Source organism: Hirundo rustica, chromosome 3, assembly GCF_015227805.2.
Source record: "Hirundo rustica isolate bHirRus1 chromosome 3, bHirRus1.pri.v3, whole genome shotgun sequence".
NCBI classification, from domain to species: domain Eukaryota; kingdom Metazoa; phylum Chordata; class Aves; order Passeriformes; family Hirundinidae; genus Hirundo; species Hirundo rustica.
The window spans coordinates 66,226,401-66,244,408 of NC_053452.1; the positions used below are offsets into that span (position 1 = coordinate 66,226,401).

Here is an 18,008-nt window from a genome sequence, read left to right on the forward strand (position 1 = left end):
TTTACATGAAATCTTTCTCACCTTGGTCAGGTACTCAGATGATCTTACCAGTTGACATTGAGGAGACTATGACAGAGGACTTCAGTGCAGAAGGCCCATATGGGTTAGTTTTACGTACACAACTGCTCCAGATTGTTACTGTCTTTTCAGTGTCAGTCCCAAAGGAAAAAAAAGGGAAAGTACTGTTTTGAATTCTTGTGTTAAAATCTGTAATTTCTACAGTTCCAATCAGCTCAATTCTTCTAACACTTTGTTCTTCACTTAAAAAGAACAGTATGTTATGTAAATAAAAGAAGGAACAGTCCATGATTTATACTGGTAGTATTTCAGCTTTTAGAATATCTATGAGATGGTGCAGTAATACTTTCTTACTTCTGTTCCTGCTGATTTTTTTCATTCTTTTCCTTTGTGAATGGAGGTCTGGGATAGTTGCATTGTTTTTCTGCATGTTAAGGATGATGTCAATAAACTATGTAACCAAACTCTTGTGGGATTCGAAGATGTGGTCTATACGTAGACATGATGAGTGAAGAACAAAAATTGAAATTTTGTGTTTACCCATGAGTGGAATTTAATTTTTTAAGTAGAAATTAACATACATTTAATCCTTAATGGAAATTGTAATGGAATGTGAAAAATTCAGAATCTCTTAATTATATACTTCTGAAGTTTTGGAATGAAATGGAAATTCAAAAGTAGGTGGAAATATTATTACTATATATGAGCATTCACTTTAGTTAGTTCTGGCAGGTAACATAGTCTAGTAGAACTAATAAAACATGTGACTTATGGCCAAAAGTTCATGTTTACATGGTTCTGGGAGTACTGTACTCCCATAAGAGTAGTATACCCTTAATATACTGGAAAAGTTAAAGAACATTAATTAGACTGGTGCTCACATGGGTGGGTGTTATTTCAGCTGTTGAGAAGTAATTGTGGGACTTGATGGAGCAGGCTATGTTTGCTGGAGTTCTGTGTTTCCGAAGTCCGATACCAGACTTGAAGAAGCATGGATTCTTTGTTTGTTTGTTTTTCTTCTGAAGCTTACTGATTTGTGATACTGGTTAAGTCAGTTTATTACATGTGCTTATATAAACAGATTTATTAATATGCTTGATATGAGAATATCTATTTGCGTATATACGTATATATATATACACATACGTACAACAGTTACCATGCTTGTTTTTCCAACGTCATTGATGTTTTTGGCCTGTAATAACTAAAGATATAAATTAAAATTTAAAAAAAAAAAAAAAAAAAAAAGTGCATTGCAAAAAGACGGGGTACATAAAGATATTTGGAGGTTCTGTTAAGAAGCTGTTCTTGTATTCAGTGTTTATAATCGTTATAATTGTTATTGATACAGTTATTTCTGCTGCTTCACTATTTCGTTATTTTAATCGTGTCTAATTTGCCTGTAAGTGTTAGCCCAAGATGCAAAAGGTAATTAAGTAGTGTGTGATTATAAAAATACTCTGTGCAAGGTGAAGCACAGTAGTTTTGATTATCAAAAATCATTTGTGTTGACCTCTCTTCTGAAGCGCATCAATAACCTTACACCACTTGAGCAGGGATGAGAAGATCTTTGTGTAGCTTCTAAAATTGCTACCCTTTGCAGAGTTTCAGATTTCATTCTGGTAGCTAGGATGTGGGCTGAATGCCATTACAGTTTGCTGTGTTAGGGATTTACTGGTGGTATTGGGTAACCCTGAAGAACACTGTGGATACTGCATTTTGCAAAGTTACTGTCCTGCATTTCTCTGAGGTGGAAGATGACTTGAGTTATTTGCATAATTAGACTAATTTAATTTTTTTTTTTTTTTAATTTAAATGCTTTCTGTAAGTATGCAGTTCAGACTTTCTTAGCTAGCGATTATGGAACTGACTTTGTTTCAGAGCCAGAGATCAAGTCTCAAGTCTACCACACCGACTTTTATGATAGACTTTTGTCCCTGCTTGTTCCAATCAAAAAATAAGATCTGAAATTGAGTCGACCTTTTGAAAACAGTTCTGTTTCTAATTTCTGGAACATGCTGTGCTAGTAATACCTTAACTGAAGTGTTTCTTAATAGGCTGGAGAGCGGAGAAGAAACTGTTTTTCTTTTGTGGGGATCAGGGCAGTGCTAATGTGTTTGGATGCCATAGTGCTAAGTACTATAAATATCCCAATGTACAAGCCAACAATTGGAAATAAATTTGTAAACACTAAATTCTGTCCATTATCAAAGGCAACAACTGAAATATTTTCTGCTCTCCTACCTCTTGTTCTGTACTTTTAATTGTGCACATCACAGAAAACAAAAAGGACATAAAAAACCTGTCTTCCGGTATTCCTGTGGAGCAGAGAGAAGTGGTCACTAAACCCTTTGGAGGAAAATGTAATTCAGATTGTTTGTGTTCAGGCTTGTTAGTTGTCTGTAAACAGTGAACCACTCTTCTGTTTAAATAAAGTCTAAAACTGGGTAGCAGTGCAGGTAGTAGCATTTAAAATAACTGCAGTTTTTATGTCATGTGATATGCTGTGTGTAAGCATGATGGGCTGTGTTCAGTGCTGGGGATTCCATGGATACTCAGGGAGGTGTGTTGGCAGTGAACCAGCATCCCATTCAGGTGCTAGGTAAACCTTGCTGTTGTGAATTGAGATGCCAGATGGATTTCTACAACTATGATGACTGAATCCCAAACTGCACCAAGGAAGGACTTCTTATTTTGTGTGCATGTAATGTCTTCACTTTGAATGCTTTATCATGTTTTACATTAAATGACTACAGAAATCGTCTCGATTATGCAAGCTGTAGTTGGGTGAGAGTTCTATTATCTACAGTAGATCAAGTCTTTTAATCTGAGACTACTAATATAGTTTGTAGTGAGTGTGTTTCATTCCAGGGAGGATGAATTCAGTGGACCAAATGGTGCCTGGCATATACAATTTGGCAAAGGAACTTACGGTCTTTCAGGATGAGAGACATTCTGTTAAATCGTTTTTTCATATATTTTCTTGCCTTTGTGATTTAGTTTGATTTATTGCTTTCATTTAATTAGTGTGTTAATGGTAAAATTTTCTAAGTCATTATAATGTCAGGGCACTAAGCTCTTTTGGCGTAGGAAGTGGGGGAAAAACAACTTTAGAAATGGATTGCCAGTGAAAGAATGGAGAAGCTCTAAATCGCTGTTAATTAAAAAAAAAATTAGAAATTACTTACAAAGCTAAATATCTTCATTAGGAAAAGCTGTGATTAAAAAAAACCCCTCTACTGGTCATTATGTGTTTCTCTCCTGGTTCAGTGTCAGTTTATTTAAGCATTGGTCATAGTTAAAATCAGATCTCTCAGCCAGTCTTGTCAAAGGGCACAAATGACCTTTAATTTTTAGGATATTTCTAAAATAATTTGACATACAGGCTAATTTTAATGGTATAGAACTGTCTTTATGTTGCAGACAGACTACTAGCTGTGAAAACACACTCTTAAGAATTAATGCTTGCATGAAGTTTGGGGTTTTTTTCCCTCCAGTCTTTAAAATTATCCTTCATGGTTTCTTTGTTGATGGACATATAAAGAAGAAATAGTTCCTTTCTGGAGTGGAGGCTTGTGTTTTACAGTACAGAAATCCTCTAAAGAGTGTGAGAGTTGGTTCTAAATACACCCTCAGAATTAACACTCCTAATTTCACCTGTGTAGCATTCACATTTGTTCAAGCTATCAGCTGTCCTCCAAAAAACACCTAGAATTAAGTCCTCAGGGTGTGTGAAGGTTGGGGGTCCTGGAAGAGTTGTTGTTTATGGTCAATATAGAACTATGAATCCCTCTCCTTTATTTTCTGCTGTTGGTAAATCCTGTATTAGAATTGGAACAATTCTCTGTTACAAGTAGTCTTAGTACCGTGGTTCCACAGGTGTGCCTGAAAAATAGAATGTTAAGCAGGAGTCAAAACAGTGAAAGCCAGATGGTGCACGAAAGCAAAGGGTTTTCCACATTTGTTTATTATATTGTAATCAGTTTTGTGGGATGGAATCCAGAAACTCTTCCATATCTTCTTGCCACTGTTGCTTTCAGAAATATTTCTGTTAGTAATAGGAATCTTGCTATAGGAAAATGATGAGAATTCCAAGTGGGTCTTGCACTCCTTTCCCCTAAGAATATTACTACTTTGTTTTGCTTGAATTTGTAAAATTTAAAAGGTAACCAGAGTAGTCAGTACTGCTGGCTGTAAAGAGCACTGGGAGGAAGCGGGTAAAGTTTACTAAGTGACATTAGTCTAGTTGTTGTAAGAGTTTTTCTCCTGTTCTTCATTTGGAATACATAGATGATGATCTAAATTTTTGAAGTATACAAAGTGACTTCTTCTGTAGGATATAGAGCTGTGCTAAAATCCAATTTGAAGTTAATCCTCTGTGACCTGAGCTGGGTACCAGATGGTGACCTACATGTGGAGTAGGCTGTTAATTCCTTAGCAAAGCCCTGATGTATCTAAGAAACTTTAAGGGAAGGTGAGATTAGTATATGGTGAATGAAGGGTAGAGTAGCAAAGCTAGGAATATAAACGTTGGAAAATAGAGTGCTAAAGCTACTTCTGCAACATTGTACTTTACTTCTTTCTGTATTTATTTTACGGAGTTTTACTAACATTTGTTTTCTTTTATTTTTTCTTATTTAAATATTGTGTTTTTCCCCAGATCTTGGTAAGTAATTAAGTAGACTGCTAGGTCTGCAACAGACCTACTCCAGTTGAATATTAGCTACTGTTAACATATTTCCATCTCTTTTACCATTTGGGGATCAGCATCTGAAGGAGAGAGATGTCCCCAGTGAGTTAAGTTATTCTTGAGGCAACCATTGAATTTTTGGGGTTGTTAGGGATGATTTCTGGCCCTTGGAAGGGATTACTGCTTGATCTAGGCATTCCCAAAGTGTATTAAGTGAACTGCTTGTGGCCCATGAAGTGCTTCCAAGAGGTGCTGCAGCAAGGCAGGCTGACTGTGCTTGGTGACCTGGGCTGACCTTGGTCTGCAGCAGGAGGAAGGAGTCAGACAGGGACAGTCCTGCTATGAAGCAGTGAAAGCCAGCAAGCAGTATCCCCTCCTGCCTCACCGGACCCATGGCAGCCTTGCTGCTGGGGCTGCTCACAGCACCTGCTTCTGCCTGTAAAAGGATTTCTTTTTCCATCTGAGTAATGTACATGTGTTCTAATTGTGCAGAAGGCTGTGTGTTACTTGGAAGAGTTACCAATTGAAGGGCTGTCAGACACTGAAACAGACTGCCCAGGGAAGTGGGTTGACTCACCATCCCTGGAGGTTTTCAAAAGATGACTTGTAGATATGGTGCTTGAGGCCATGGTTTTAGGGTGGGACCTGGTAGTGCCGGGTTAATGGTTGGACTTGATGATATTGAATGTCTTTTCCAACCTAAACATTTCTGTTCTATGATTATGGGTTCAGGCTGGGGCTCCCGAAGGGACAATATGAAGGTAAGCTAGGAGGAAGACTATTGTGCAAGGTGCAACTGAGGGAGATCAGTGGAGGAAATGAAGCTGAAATGTGGAAGGTGTATTCTTTCTTCCACACTTGCGTGGCCTGACATAAAACTGAAGGATGCTGGTTCTGTTAGAGCTACTCCTGGAGGGCTGTGAACCAAGAGATCCACTGCTGTGTGGTGAGCAGAATGGGCACCAGTTGAATCTAAATACTTTAGTATTTAATTATTTTTTAATTATTTCAATATAAAGACAGTCTTAGTAGAAACAGCGATTAAACTGTTATTAGTGGATAATTATCTCAAAAACATAGCCAGAAACTCCAGTCTCCTTGAAAGTGGGATTTAACCTTCTAAAGTTACTTGACATTGAATTGAGGGCTCTGCTTCTACCTGTAGTTATGAAGAAAACGTGAGGTATTGATAAACCTTGGTCAACCACAGAGTTTTAACTCTCTGGAATGACAGTGCTCTGTGGGAGTCCCGAGGTTTTGCTCTGGTCCCTTGTGTTAGAGAGCATCTCTTAACTCTCCTCGTGTGAGTTTGTCTTTGCATGCACATCCTTTGCCCTGCGTGTCTGAGGTGAGGTAGTTTTGCAGCTGAAAGGTATCAGCCTAGCTAATCTGGGAATCTTGTTGTAGATGGCATCAGAGGTAAATTACAGAGTTGGGATGATACGAATAAGTTGCCTGTGGAGACTGAGAACGCAGAACTTACATCTGTCTTGGTATAGGAAAGGGTAGGTATGTACCTGGTACTGGGTGTTCTCTTACAGAGAACAAAATTACCTAGAATTATCCCACTCTGGAGGGCAGGGGTGGATTTCTGTTCTGATGGGCTAAGTTACTCTAGTTTTTCTGAGTCATCCCTAGCTGGGGAAGAAAAAATAACGCCAGCAAGAGGGGGTATCGGATGGCTGTTGAAGTGAACGGTATTTGTGTCATGAGTGTCTTACAGATACAGAAAGGAAGGAGAACAGATATATTGTGGCATCCAATGTATTTTTCCCCTTTAGCCATTACTTTTAAAGAAGGTCCTAGGGGGATATTTGATTTCTTCATGTCTTCACTGTTAAGTGCTTGTTGTTGGAAAATGGAATTGGAAGCTGTAGATGGCCTTCATAAAAGGGCAAATGCAAGTTAAGATCTGGACTTCTAAAAAATGAGACAACTTACCACAAAAGAAACCCCTGTGGCAGTATAGGTTTTCACTCATACTTCTATTTCAACAAAATCAAGTTGCCTGTTTACGTGACTGCTGCTTTGGAATATTGCTCTATCCGCTTATCTGGGGGGGTGAAAATAGAACCCATTAATCTAAAAATTGTTCTACTTAGTTAGTTATATAACAGTTTCTTAAAAATAGCTCTTAGATGGCTGGGGAAGATAGATGCTGTGGGATAGAAATTTCTCTTTCACTTGGTTTATGGCATCCACATTGCATGCATAATATGTTTTACTATTTTGTGGTGGCCAGCTGCATATAACTCACATGTGAACATCCTGTAGCACAGCTCTGTCAGGTGCTATACATGTATGGCAGCAAAATAGCACCAAAGCTGAAGCTGAGTGTAGAGAGGTACATCAAGAAAACACATTGAGGATGGGGTACTTCTTTGTGTGTGTATCAGTTACTGCTGGGAGAGTTTAACTTTTTGAAAATGATTGTTCAAAGCATCCTTTATTCTGTTGTATTTCTAGAAATCGCTATTATATTTGGCTCCGGGTTTGTGATATCCTTGGGTTGAAGAGGCAAAGTGCATAAATCAAAAGGTTTATTGTATTCTGGTAAAACAAGTTTATTATTTTAAGGCATATTTCTGTCTTAACATGCTCAGTTTTCTCATCTAAAGGGATTTTATATATAAGTTAGGCTAGCCTTTCTCATTAGGGATTAATTTAGCAGATGGCCATTGCAAGCTTGGACCAATAGCAGTCATTAATAACTTGGTTTTGGTGACTGATGTGGAGTAAAAATTTGCTCTTGGGCTTACCTGCTGTGTGCTTCAGACTATTTGCACAGATAAAATCTGTGAAATACTTTCTGCTTCAGTTAAATATCCCATGGTATTGTATTTGTCACTTGTTCTTTTAATGAATCTGTATTTTCAGATTTCTCCAACATTGGCATCTGGAGTAATTGAATAGGGTAGGGAAAACAAGAATAGAATCTTGCAGTAGTTGACTTTGCTGTAATTTATTTTTCTCTGCTGAATAGTCTTTTCCTGTAAAACAGATTTTGCTTGCTGCTTTTTGAAATGTGTGCCTGTTTGTCAGAGCTGTCCTTGTTGCACAGGACCGATGCCTGACTTCATTTTGGAGTGGCAGCGTCTCACCTCTATACACTGCTACTTTTCCTTTACAGTCCCCTGTTATATCATCTTCCGAATCTGGGTTTCATGTGAGTGAGCTAAGTTGACCCAGATCTGGCTTAAGAGTAGAAGTTGCTAAATTTTTTCAAAGACGCTTCTCTTTTGGAGTTGTGGATTCCTCATCTGAGTATTATTAGCCTAGATATTGCTAGGGAAAACTGGCACTTCACAGAAATATTAATAGGCAGACTCTTTTCTTTTGTTTCCTGAAATACCAGTTATATAGATCCCTTGGGCAGGACAGTTGTACTTGGTGTGTATCTGGTATGTTGGGGGCTTAGGGTTCTTTTTTTTTTTTTTAACTCTCTGCATATATATACCTAATGAGTATAAACACCTCAGGTTTGCTGTACCACTCAAATGCACTTGCCTTTTTCTGTTTGTCTGTTGAGTTTGTATTTGTTTTCCCATATCAAAAACTGTTGCACTGGCTTGGTACAGTCTCCCTGAAGTCAACTTTTGCAAAACACAAACTGTTGTTAGAATTTTTTGTTAAGCTTCATTTGTTGAAACACATGTAAAATTTTATTTTTTGAGTCTTATTTGGTGCTGCCAAACAGCTAGTTTAAAGAAGTTTATTTTAAAGCAGAATGTGGATCATGTTACCCAGTATTTTCTTGCACAAAAAAATACAAATCCAAAACAACTATTTAAGTCAGGGGAATGTGTATTAACTTTTAATGAGGGGTGTTTCAGATGAGAGGTCATTCTACCAAATGTATTTTAACGTCAGTTTGTTCTGAGGACTTTGACCTCAAATCTGACTGCAGTGGCACAGAGGAGAAAACTAGGCATTTTCTAAGAGCTTGTCTCCTGTGTAATGTTTTTTTAACTGATCATATAGGATCGAAAAAGGAAATGTATGATCTCTTTGTGCTTCATTTGGGCACTGATTTTGGTTTGATCACCCCTGTGCAATTCTTTGGGAAGATGTTCAGATTGCCTCTTGTGATCTAAATTAAGTGATGGAATTAAGAGCTTTGGCTCTTGAAATGGGATGTGAAATGCAGAGATTGATCTGTAGTCCTAAGGTGAGATGCTAATGAGGTTTTTGCAGGTCTGCTGTCTCAGAAGGCGTGGTGAGAACCCGATGTTAAGGTACAGGGATGACCTCTCAAGCATGGGCCAACACTCTTTAAATAAATCAAAGCTGGTAGTGTTGGCTGTGCCCTAGTGAGACTTGATCACAGAGCAGATTTGTGAAAGAGTATTTCAGTACCAGAAATACTACAACTTAGTACAAAGTAGTAGCTCCTATAAGTCACGTTCCTTGTCAGTACTGTGTTCTAGGGAAAATACTGTGTTTTCAGGTAAATCTAAGTGAAGCAAGGCAGCCTTTTACATGGTAAGCTGAAAACAGGATGTGAATAATGAGAAAATAGGAAAATACATATTATTTTTCATTTGCTCAGTGAGAAGGTGTAGTTTTTTCTTGTTCAGTGACAGTTTCTGTGTTAAGCTTTAATAACTTTTAGAAGATACTTGTTCCTCACTCCTCCCTTTTTTGTATTATTTGCAAACTGAAAGTGTTGTCCTCATTACTTACACTGAATATGATTGTGGCTACCCTATCACCTCTCTGTCAAACAAGGGAGAAGGTGTGTTTGCCTGAAGGGCATGGAAAATAATGAGAAGTCACAAGTGGGGGGAAAAATAAGTTCATTAACCGTAGAGGAGGAGGGTAAGGAAGATGGATACCAAATGGCCAGGTCTTAATAAATTAGGTGGGATATGTTAGGCAAGTTTCTGTTCAAGTATGTTCATATGTACATAGCATTCTCTTTGTAAGGATGTATAAGAAGCTGTTTGCCAGTTGCTGGAATTCGGTGTTACCTCTGCATTTCTTTACTTGCATAAGTGTCGATGCCATCCTGGTACTTATGAATGTAGCTTTTACCCTTTCCAGCATGGCTTTCTGCTCTGCTTACTAAAAGTCCTTTAAACTCATCTTTTTGATACCTGTACATTGTAGGAGGCCTGTGAGGCTGTCCTACCATTTATTCCTTCTTCCATCTCTCTACAATAACAGTGCTCAGGGATAGTAGCTTTACCAGTATTTAATCTGAAACAAAGTCCTAAAATCAATACAGTTGCTTTAGTTGTTGAAAATCCTGTCTCAACTGCAACCCTCTAAGTTCACATTCATATCATTCAGTGCTGTACTGTTCAAATTCTTTGTGAATTATATAGCTTTTAAATTCCTTCACCTTTTAAAACTAGCAAGTTTTTAAGTACAACTTGCATTCCTTTGGTACGCAGCACAGTAGATCACACAGAATCCCATACAATTAATGTGAAACAAAGTAGAACTGACTTGGAGTCTGCAACCCACATCTTATGTAAAAGAATTCTGATTGATACTGGCAGTACAGTGATGGTGATGGTGGAAGGCAGTGAACTTCCTTCTTTTTTCCAATTGACATTAATTGGACTTGTTTCTAAACACCGCATGATTCTGCTTTGAAGGCATAGATGTGACACAACTATCTTGGTTTACTGGCAGTAAGTATTTTAACATTTAATATTATTTTAAATTAGCTTTAGTTAGTATTATGTTTTGCCTCTAGTAAGTTCTTTGGTAATTATTTTATTAGTTCCTTGCTGTTCAGACACAGGACTTTATAAACAAATAATATTTAGGAGTTCTTTCTCATACAAAACTTACTAAATGTCTGAACAGTTCCCTACTTAGTCTGCTGTGCTTCCTTTTCTGCCACAGCTTTCTGTGATGCATGTTCTTATTTATTATTTGGAAGGGAATTATTTGCAGAGATTCCTTCCTTCATTTACCTCATATTTTGACATAGTAAACTTGAAGTAATATGAAAAAGGCTTGTAAAAAAAATGATGAAGAATTCTAAACAGTATGAAAAAATACCCCAACAAACCAACCAAGCCCAGACCGTTCCTGTGAGTGCTGCTGCACCCTGGAAAGGCATGCTTTTGCTCCCAGAGGATGACCGGTCAGTCTGCTTACTTTTTGCTAGAACTGGCCTCCTGCCTGGCCACTCTGAAATGTCTCATTTGGCTCATCTGATTATCTCATTATGCATTAAGGCCTGTCCAGTTTGTGAGTAGGTAGGCAGGGAGGAACACACATGTAGCGCCCATACTGCTGTCGATACTGCTGTCCTGGTGCATCATCCCGTTGTCTTTGTCTTTCAGCCAACTCCCAGGAGAGTTAGATTCTATTGTTGAAAATGGCCATTTTGGAGATTTAGGGGAAGCACCCACATGCATGCATGGTAGATGGAAGACTCACGGCTGCTTCAGTCCTATGCTGGATGCTAGAATTGTTTGTGGCTTGTTGCTGGGGCCCATGCAGTTAAGAGCTATGGCACAGTTCAGAGGAACTGACGTCCTATAATGAATGTCAGAGCTTTTGTTCTGCAGAAGATTCATTTCTGTTCCGCAGCCAGGCTCAAGACCTTCAATTAGTATAATGGAGGCTTGACTTCCCCTGTTTATCTTCTGCTCAGTTGATAAGAATAGTTAGTTTTTTCCTGGACTGGGGTAAACTATGTCAGTGTTTTGGGGAGGTGAGTGTGAACGGAGGACAAGAAGAGAAGGTCAGCTGTTTTTAATACTGGTGGTTTCTCCATGATCAGGGCATTCTAATTTTACCCTGGATAAAATATCAAATTTCAAAGTCCTTCACACAAGGAAGGTTCATCACTTTTCAGTGGCATTAGATGCACATGCATCCCATAAACGTGTATCAAATGCATTTTGATTTTGATTAATACTGGGTAACTGTATTAGCTGATTACTCTGGTATTGTTTGATAATATCTGGAACAGTGAAGAATTTGTCCCATGCAGAGGTGTATCTTATATGGGAGTTCTCATAGCACTGGTTTAATTTTGCAGCTTAAGAAGTAGTTTAGGGTTGCAGTGAACTTTTCCTGACTCGTGTGTTTTGATGGACTGTTGGGTGACAGATAAGGATTTTAAGTAGCTGCATGAGGGTGGTGTGTCTGGCTTGAGAAATGACTTCAGAGGTTTTTCTTCCAGTAATATAAAAAGAATTGCACGAGAAAGTGCGAACGAGTAGGAGGTGTTCATTAACTTTATATTGAAGTTTCTTTCTTCTGCTCCTCTTTCAGAAGAAAGTGCCTGCTGTGCTTTCTCTTTGTGATTAGTGTTTTAATAAGACCAAAATTGATTCTGTTACATTATTTTCTATGCCAGATAAGCAGTAATTAAATATTTCAGAAGTGTAACACAAGATGGTAAGAAAGCCATATGAAATGTTCTTCATAATTTTATTCCATCTGCTGCTGTTATATGGTAGAAATCTTGTGATGCGTTTTTAAAGTAGCATGCTTTCAATTCTCTTATTTGTGTGGCTTCAGGAGTACTGGATCAGGTATTAAAATGTCATGCCTGTTAGCAAAGTGCTCCAGGGAGTTTTGTGGTGGGGCCCCAAAATAAGTTATTAGGATAATTGAAAAGAAAAAAATTGTCATATAATCTTCTTTCTGCTGAAAGGAAAACCGGTAGCATCTAGCTACTTTTTTATCCTCCTGTCTCTTTTGGCTTTCATTAAAGAGAGCAGTTTTAAGCTTTGAAACACTCTGGAGACACACAAGCCGTGTTTGAGAGTGTTTGTAATCTTCAAATAAATACCAGATCAGTGAAGTAATCCCAAGGAGGGAGCGCTTTCGGTTCTGAACTAGCATTTTCTTACCCCTGCCTGTATGGAAGGGAAAAACCCGCTGCTTGGATAAAGTAGTATTTGGTAACATTTAGCCTGATGGAGCTTGTTCCTATCTCTACAGAAGAAACAATGTCTCTTAAGTTTCATGATGCTTTCGGTATTCTCTCCTGTTTTCAATGAAATCTACGAATTTCCTGCTTTTTGTGTTGTGAGATGTTTCCGAAGGCAGGCTGGTTTTCTTTCCAGCTGAGCCTGCAGGCAAGGCAGACTTGAGCAATATGCTCGAAGAAAAAAGTGTGAATTTTCTCATATGTTTCAGTGAGCGTTAATGGGAAGACTAATTAGGACAACTTGAAGCCAAAATTACTGTGTTTCTCTTTGAGACAAATTACTGGAGACATCAGTCAGCTGTACTTGGATGTAAGTGGCATTCCAAGTTCAAATCTGCTTGAAGAGTTTAAAATGGGAAGTGAGGAAAAGAAGTGTAAATCTTAACTCAGAATTGATTAATTTTTAATTTAATTAAATTTAGAAGGAGAAAAAAAAAATCTACCACGTATTAGTAAGTCTGTAATCTAATAAATGAAGGAGATAATATATTTCTAATTATTATTGGGTTATTTTTAGTTTGAAGACCATGTATGGGTAACATTAAGTTAGCATTTTTAGACAGAAAATGCTATATTAGATACTATTATATATTTTTACTGTTTTAAATTTTACAGACACATGTGTACAGGATTTATTTTACCTTTCTCTTGCAGATGTAACATTTCTACTCCTAGAAAGCTGCATAGCCTAAAACATAGGTCAATTCTTTTTGAATCTTAATATGCTCTTATTTTCTTTGGATAGAAAGGCTTGGGACTGCTGTCTCTGCTGGACTGACTTTGTGCTGTGTCAGATTCGGTTTCTAGGTGAGGCTCAGTACAAAAATTAGTTTTCTTGAATGCTACAAAGCCAGCAGCTTCAAGCTAAGGAGTTACCCTTACAAGAGGAGATGCATTTCTTTATTCTGTGCATTTCTATCCTTACTTTCCCTGAGAGTCTCTTCCTGCTCTTCTGCTGCACATTCTCCAGAAAGCAGGACTTCAACCTGCACTTTCTATCTCATGATATATATGTATGTGACTGCAGCTCCATCAGGTCATATACCTCTCTTGCTTTCTTGTCACTGCTTTGACCTCCTCAGACAGGTGGCTGTGTATCTTTTTTTCCATTGCAGGGCAGGACTGGAAGCAGCCCAGGCTATGCAGCATGGGCAGATGTACCCAGTTTATAGTGGCTTTTGATGCAAGTATCTGATGTGCCAGCAGAGAAGACAGAAGGCAGAGCTGAAAGAAGCTGATACTGTACCTGGCACAGGCAAAAAGGTTACATGTTGTCTGCATATCACAGTTTGGACATGAGTAGTATTTGCTGTCACCATCTCAAGTGTTGCAGTATCTGTGGGCACTGATGTGCTTGGTAAGAAGACTGATTCATTCTGTTTGAAAGGGATTGTGTGGCCTTCTGTCTTCCTCTCTAACATGTCTCGCCACTTGAGCAATATAAAGACGGAACAGCCAGTAAAAATATTTCTCTCTGCAGTCTAGGATTTTTAAGGAAGAAGTGCAGGGAGGAAAAAAATGTTACCCCACATAAATTAGCAGCGTGAATAATCAGGTAACAAGCTGATAGTATTCTGCTTACCATTTAACTTTATCATAGAAGCAGAGAATGTCCTGAATTGTAAAGGACCTACAAGGATCATTGACGTTTCCACTCCTGGCCCTGCACAGGACAACCCATGTGTGTGTTCTCTGGCCACCATCAGCAGCCTGTGAATAGCTTTTAAACTGTTGGTCCACTTCTGTCAGCTCTGACAGTTTTGTCAAGTCTTACAGAGAGCGGTGTTCTGTAACTACTGTGGAAGTAGGCGGCTGCGTAGAGGCAAGGGACCGCATGGCATGGCACTGAAACGGGAGGGTACGTGCTGGGGCAGGGACTCTTTGGGAGGCAGGAAGACTTCAGCAAGATCTCCTGCCTTTCTAGGAGCCCTGGCATTACCTATGCAATAAATAAGAGAACTGTTTATTCTTTGGTGGGCCATAATACATTTTTCTCATGACGAGTGTGACTGTAGGACTACGTTTTTTTGGTTATTTTGTGTCGGGCTGCAAGTGTAAGAAGTGAGGAAGTCTGATCCCAAATAGGGAGGAATATTCAAGTTGCAGGTAGGGATATTTTTATTTTGATAAGTGGAAAAATAAGTGCTATCATTTTTGAAAATTGTGGCATCATTGGAAGCTCTCTTCCTTTTCCTGTCTGTGGTATGTTGAGTAAAATGCATGCTTTCGAAGTGTGCTTAATTAATAAATAATGTGTTCTGGCTTTCACCAAATCACAGTAACTTAGTGTAGCCATCAAACTGGTTATGCCAGTTGTAGAGCAATTTTTTTTAACTTTTAAATGATCCCAGTATGAATTAATGTAGTCGCTGACAAATTGCAGAGAAAGAGGTACTCTCTAGGTGAGGGTAAAAGAAATACGAAGAATATATCTGTTTTGCTTTTTGATAAATGGGACATGAGAAGAATCTTTTAATTCGAGCAGTTCATTCTGTCTATCTGCCATGAACGTGACTTGGGGGAAGCTGATCCTCTAATGAGGGAATTAAATGTTTATTTCTAGTAGCCCACAGCCTGTGGCATGCTGAGCACATGTTGCTGGGTGTGTGTGAGCTCTCAGCCAGTTCCCAGCAACTTCTCCTTTACCTCCCTCATCTTTTACTCTACTGTTCCCTCCTCTTTTACTCTACTGTTCCCTCCTGAATATCACCTTTCTGATTTCTCTGTTCTTAATATTTTGACTTGGGAAAGATTTTATAAATTGATAAACGCAATTTCTCTGTGGTGTTGTATTGGGTCTGTAAATAAATAGCCACTCGCTCGCTCCCCCTGCCCCCACCTCTGGTGGGATGGGAGAGAGAATTCAAAGTGTAAAAGTGAAAAAAATCATGGGTTGAAATAAAAACAATTGAAGAATTGAAGAAAAATATTGTAAGAAAAGTAACAGAAATAAGAACCTAGAAGGGCTGCAAGTGTAAACAGTTGGTCACCACCAGCTGACTGTTGCCTGAGCAGCAGCATCCCAAACCAGCCTTCCACCTCGTTTTCTTGCTGGGCATGGAGCCACAGGATACAGAATATTCATTTGGTCAGCTGGGGTCAGCTCATCCAGCTGTGTCCGCTCGCAGCTCCTTGTGCACTAACAGCTTCCTCACTGGTGGGGTGAGAAACAAAAAAGGCCTTGGCTATGTGTAAGGACTGCTCAGCAGGCATTAAAATATCCCTAAATCACCAACACAGTCTCCAGAACAAATCCAAAACATAGCCCCATGCCAGGTACTGTGGAGGAAATTAGCTCTTTCCCAGCTAAACACTGCACAGGAAGCATACTTGGAAATTGGTGAGATCCAGAATGGATGAATAACTTTGCCCAAGTGACCATTATTTAACTGGCTTGTCTACAGCATCGCTATTTTACAAAGTGCATTTATTGAATTGTTTTGCCTTCAGAAAAGGAGAAAGGGGGTGATGGAAGAGGAACCAGTCTTGGGGCTTCTGAACACGTCTACTGTTTGTGGTATAGAAATGCCTTAGTATTACGTGGGGTGGGGGAGAAATCCATCCTGCCACCTAAAAGTTGGGAAAGGTTTCCTGAGCTCACAGGCTGAGAATTCTATCTGAAGCTGCTCTTGCCAGTGCTTTTAGTGCACTTTTATTTTTGTAATCATGACACCTGAGCAAAATAAGGTTGAAAATCTCCCACTTTAATTGGTTTCTGTTCTCATGGTTTAGAATGTGGTCTAGAAGGCCCTATTTTGTCAAGATGCCTCTTCTATTTTTGCATTTCACCTTGAATTTGGTATTTTTTCCTATCTGAACTAATGTTAATGAGCTCTGTGTTGCACTTACTTACGTGATAAATTTCTCTTCACAGATCATTCAACTTCAAGTGGTACATCATCATTTAAGCCCAGCCGATCACTGGTTTCTATTCCCACTGCCCATGTGATGCTGTCTAGTGCCAGCTCTTCACTTTCCAAACACAGGGAAGCTTTCAAGTCTGATGGCTCAAAATGGAGTACAAACTTTGTACGGTCAGGAGGAGGCAGAAATCAGGGACCCCTGGACAATTCTCTTGACATGAAAGATGCAAGACCTGTAAGAAAATGGTCCTCCTTGTCTAAACTCAGCTCACCAAATAATTTCAGCCAAGATGGAAGTAGTCATTCAGTGGAATACAGGGCTGGTACGAACAAAGCTGCGCCACCTCAATTAAGGACAAATGGGCCAAGTTGTTTGCATGACAGCATGGAGTTGCTAAAGATTGAGGACAAAGAAATGGGGAAGAAACGATCTTCTCTACTGGACTGCAAATACAAATTTGAAACGTGCAGCAAAGATGACTTTGTTTCAGATTCCCCAAGTAGGAGACATGCCTTAGACATGACCTGCAGTGCCTTAGCTGAAAGCAAACCTAGTGCAGGCGGCTGTGAAGCTTTCGGCCAGAGATACGCGACGCTGGGACAGCAGGCTGTGAGCGGAGCTCCCATACAGCCGGCAGTCAGGACTCAGATGTGGCTCAAGGAGCAGCTCCGGGCAAATCCCTTGGACTGCAGGCCTGCTGAGGAGCCCTACGGCCTGGCTGCATGGCACATGCAGCAGCTCGAAGACTTTAGAGTAGCAGGTGACCAGCCTGTGCAGGTAAGGATAAAGCTTGGTGTTTGCTGCCATCATCTGGCATCCTGTGTTATACCCGAGGAATAACAGGCAGTTTTTAATGAAACAGGAAGAGGAACAGGTCCTCCTAACCAGGTGACGGTATTTTTAAGCTTTGATGGGGGCTGTTGCTGCTTGTTTTTCAACATTAGTTGTTTCCTGGGTTTTCTTCAGTTTCTGTTGTCTGCCTACATACAGTTTACTCGGATTCACAATGCCTGTCTACGTGGGACTAACATGTCATTATCTGAAGCTGGGCACATAAAGAGGTTCATCAAGTAGCCTTTTTAGTAGTTTTAGAGTAACTGCATAGTGGGAAAAATGTGAAGGTAGTTTGACTTGAATGGGCTTACAAAGAGGCTGCATTTATGCATTCGGCAAAATAAGAATGACTTTTGTGTAGTGCAACTTGGGTGAATGAATATTCAGTCTCCTTATGCCTGGTACTTAAAAACAGAATTCAGTTTGATATTACTTCTTACTTTCTAACTAATAAAAATCAACTAACAGCAGTCCACAAATCGGGTTTATTGAAATAAGATAGTATATGTGGTTGATGCATCGTACTTGAAATATTTTCATATCGAGACTATCAAGCACATAGTTTTAAGAGACAGGTAACCCTTTCTAACTCAGAAATTCAGTCTTTGTTTACAGCTCTTCCCCTAATGGGGAAGTACAGTTTGTGAAGCAAGGCAGTATTTAAGATCTGTATGTTCATGTTTGCCTGTGTAGTGA

General features: G+C 39.2%; 1 protein-coding gene across 2 annotated transcripts in view; it reads left to right on the forward strand.

Annotated features, from left to right (window-relative positions):
* CEP85L (centrosomal protein 85 like) overlaps window positions 1-18,008 on the forward strand; it is a 106,846-nt gene that overhangs the window by 25,935 nt on the left and 62,903 nt on the right. The window contains exons 2-3 of one of the 2 annotated variants that reach the window (XM_040058090.2): window positions 13,730-13,971; window positions 16,489-17,255. In XM_040058090.2, the coding sequence (XP_039914024.1) occupies window positions 16,563-17,255 (693 nt within the window). In that variant the 5' untranslated portion in view covers window positions 13,730-13,971; window positions 16,489-16,562. The remainder of the gene's footprint in view (window positions 1-13,729; window positions 13,972-16,488; window positions 17,256-18,008) is intronic. The other variant, XM_040058089.2, reaches the window with a different exon arrangement.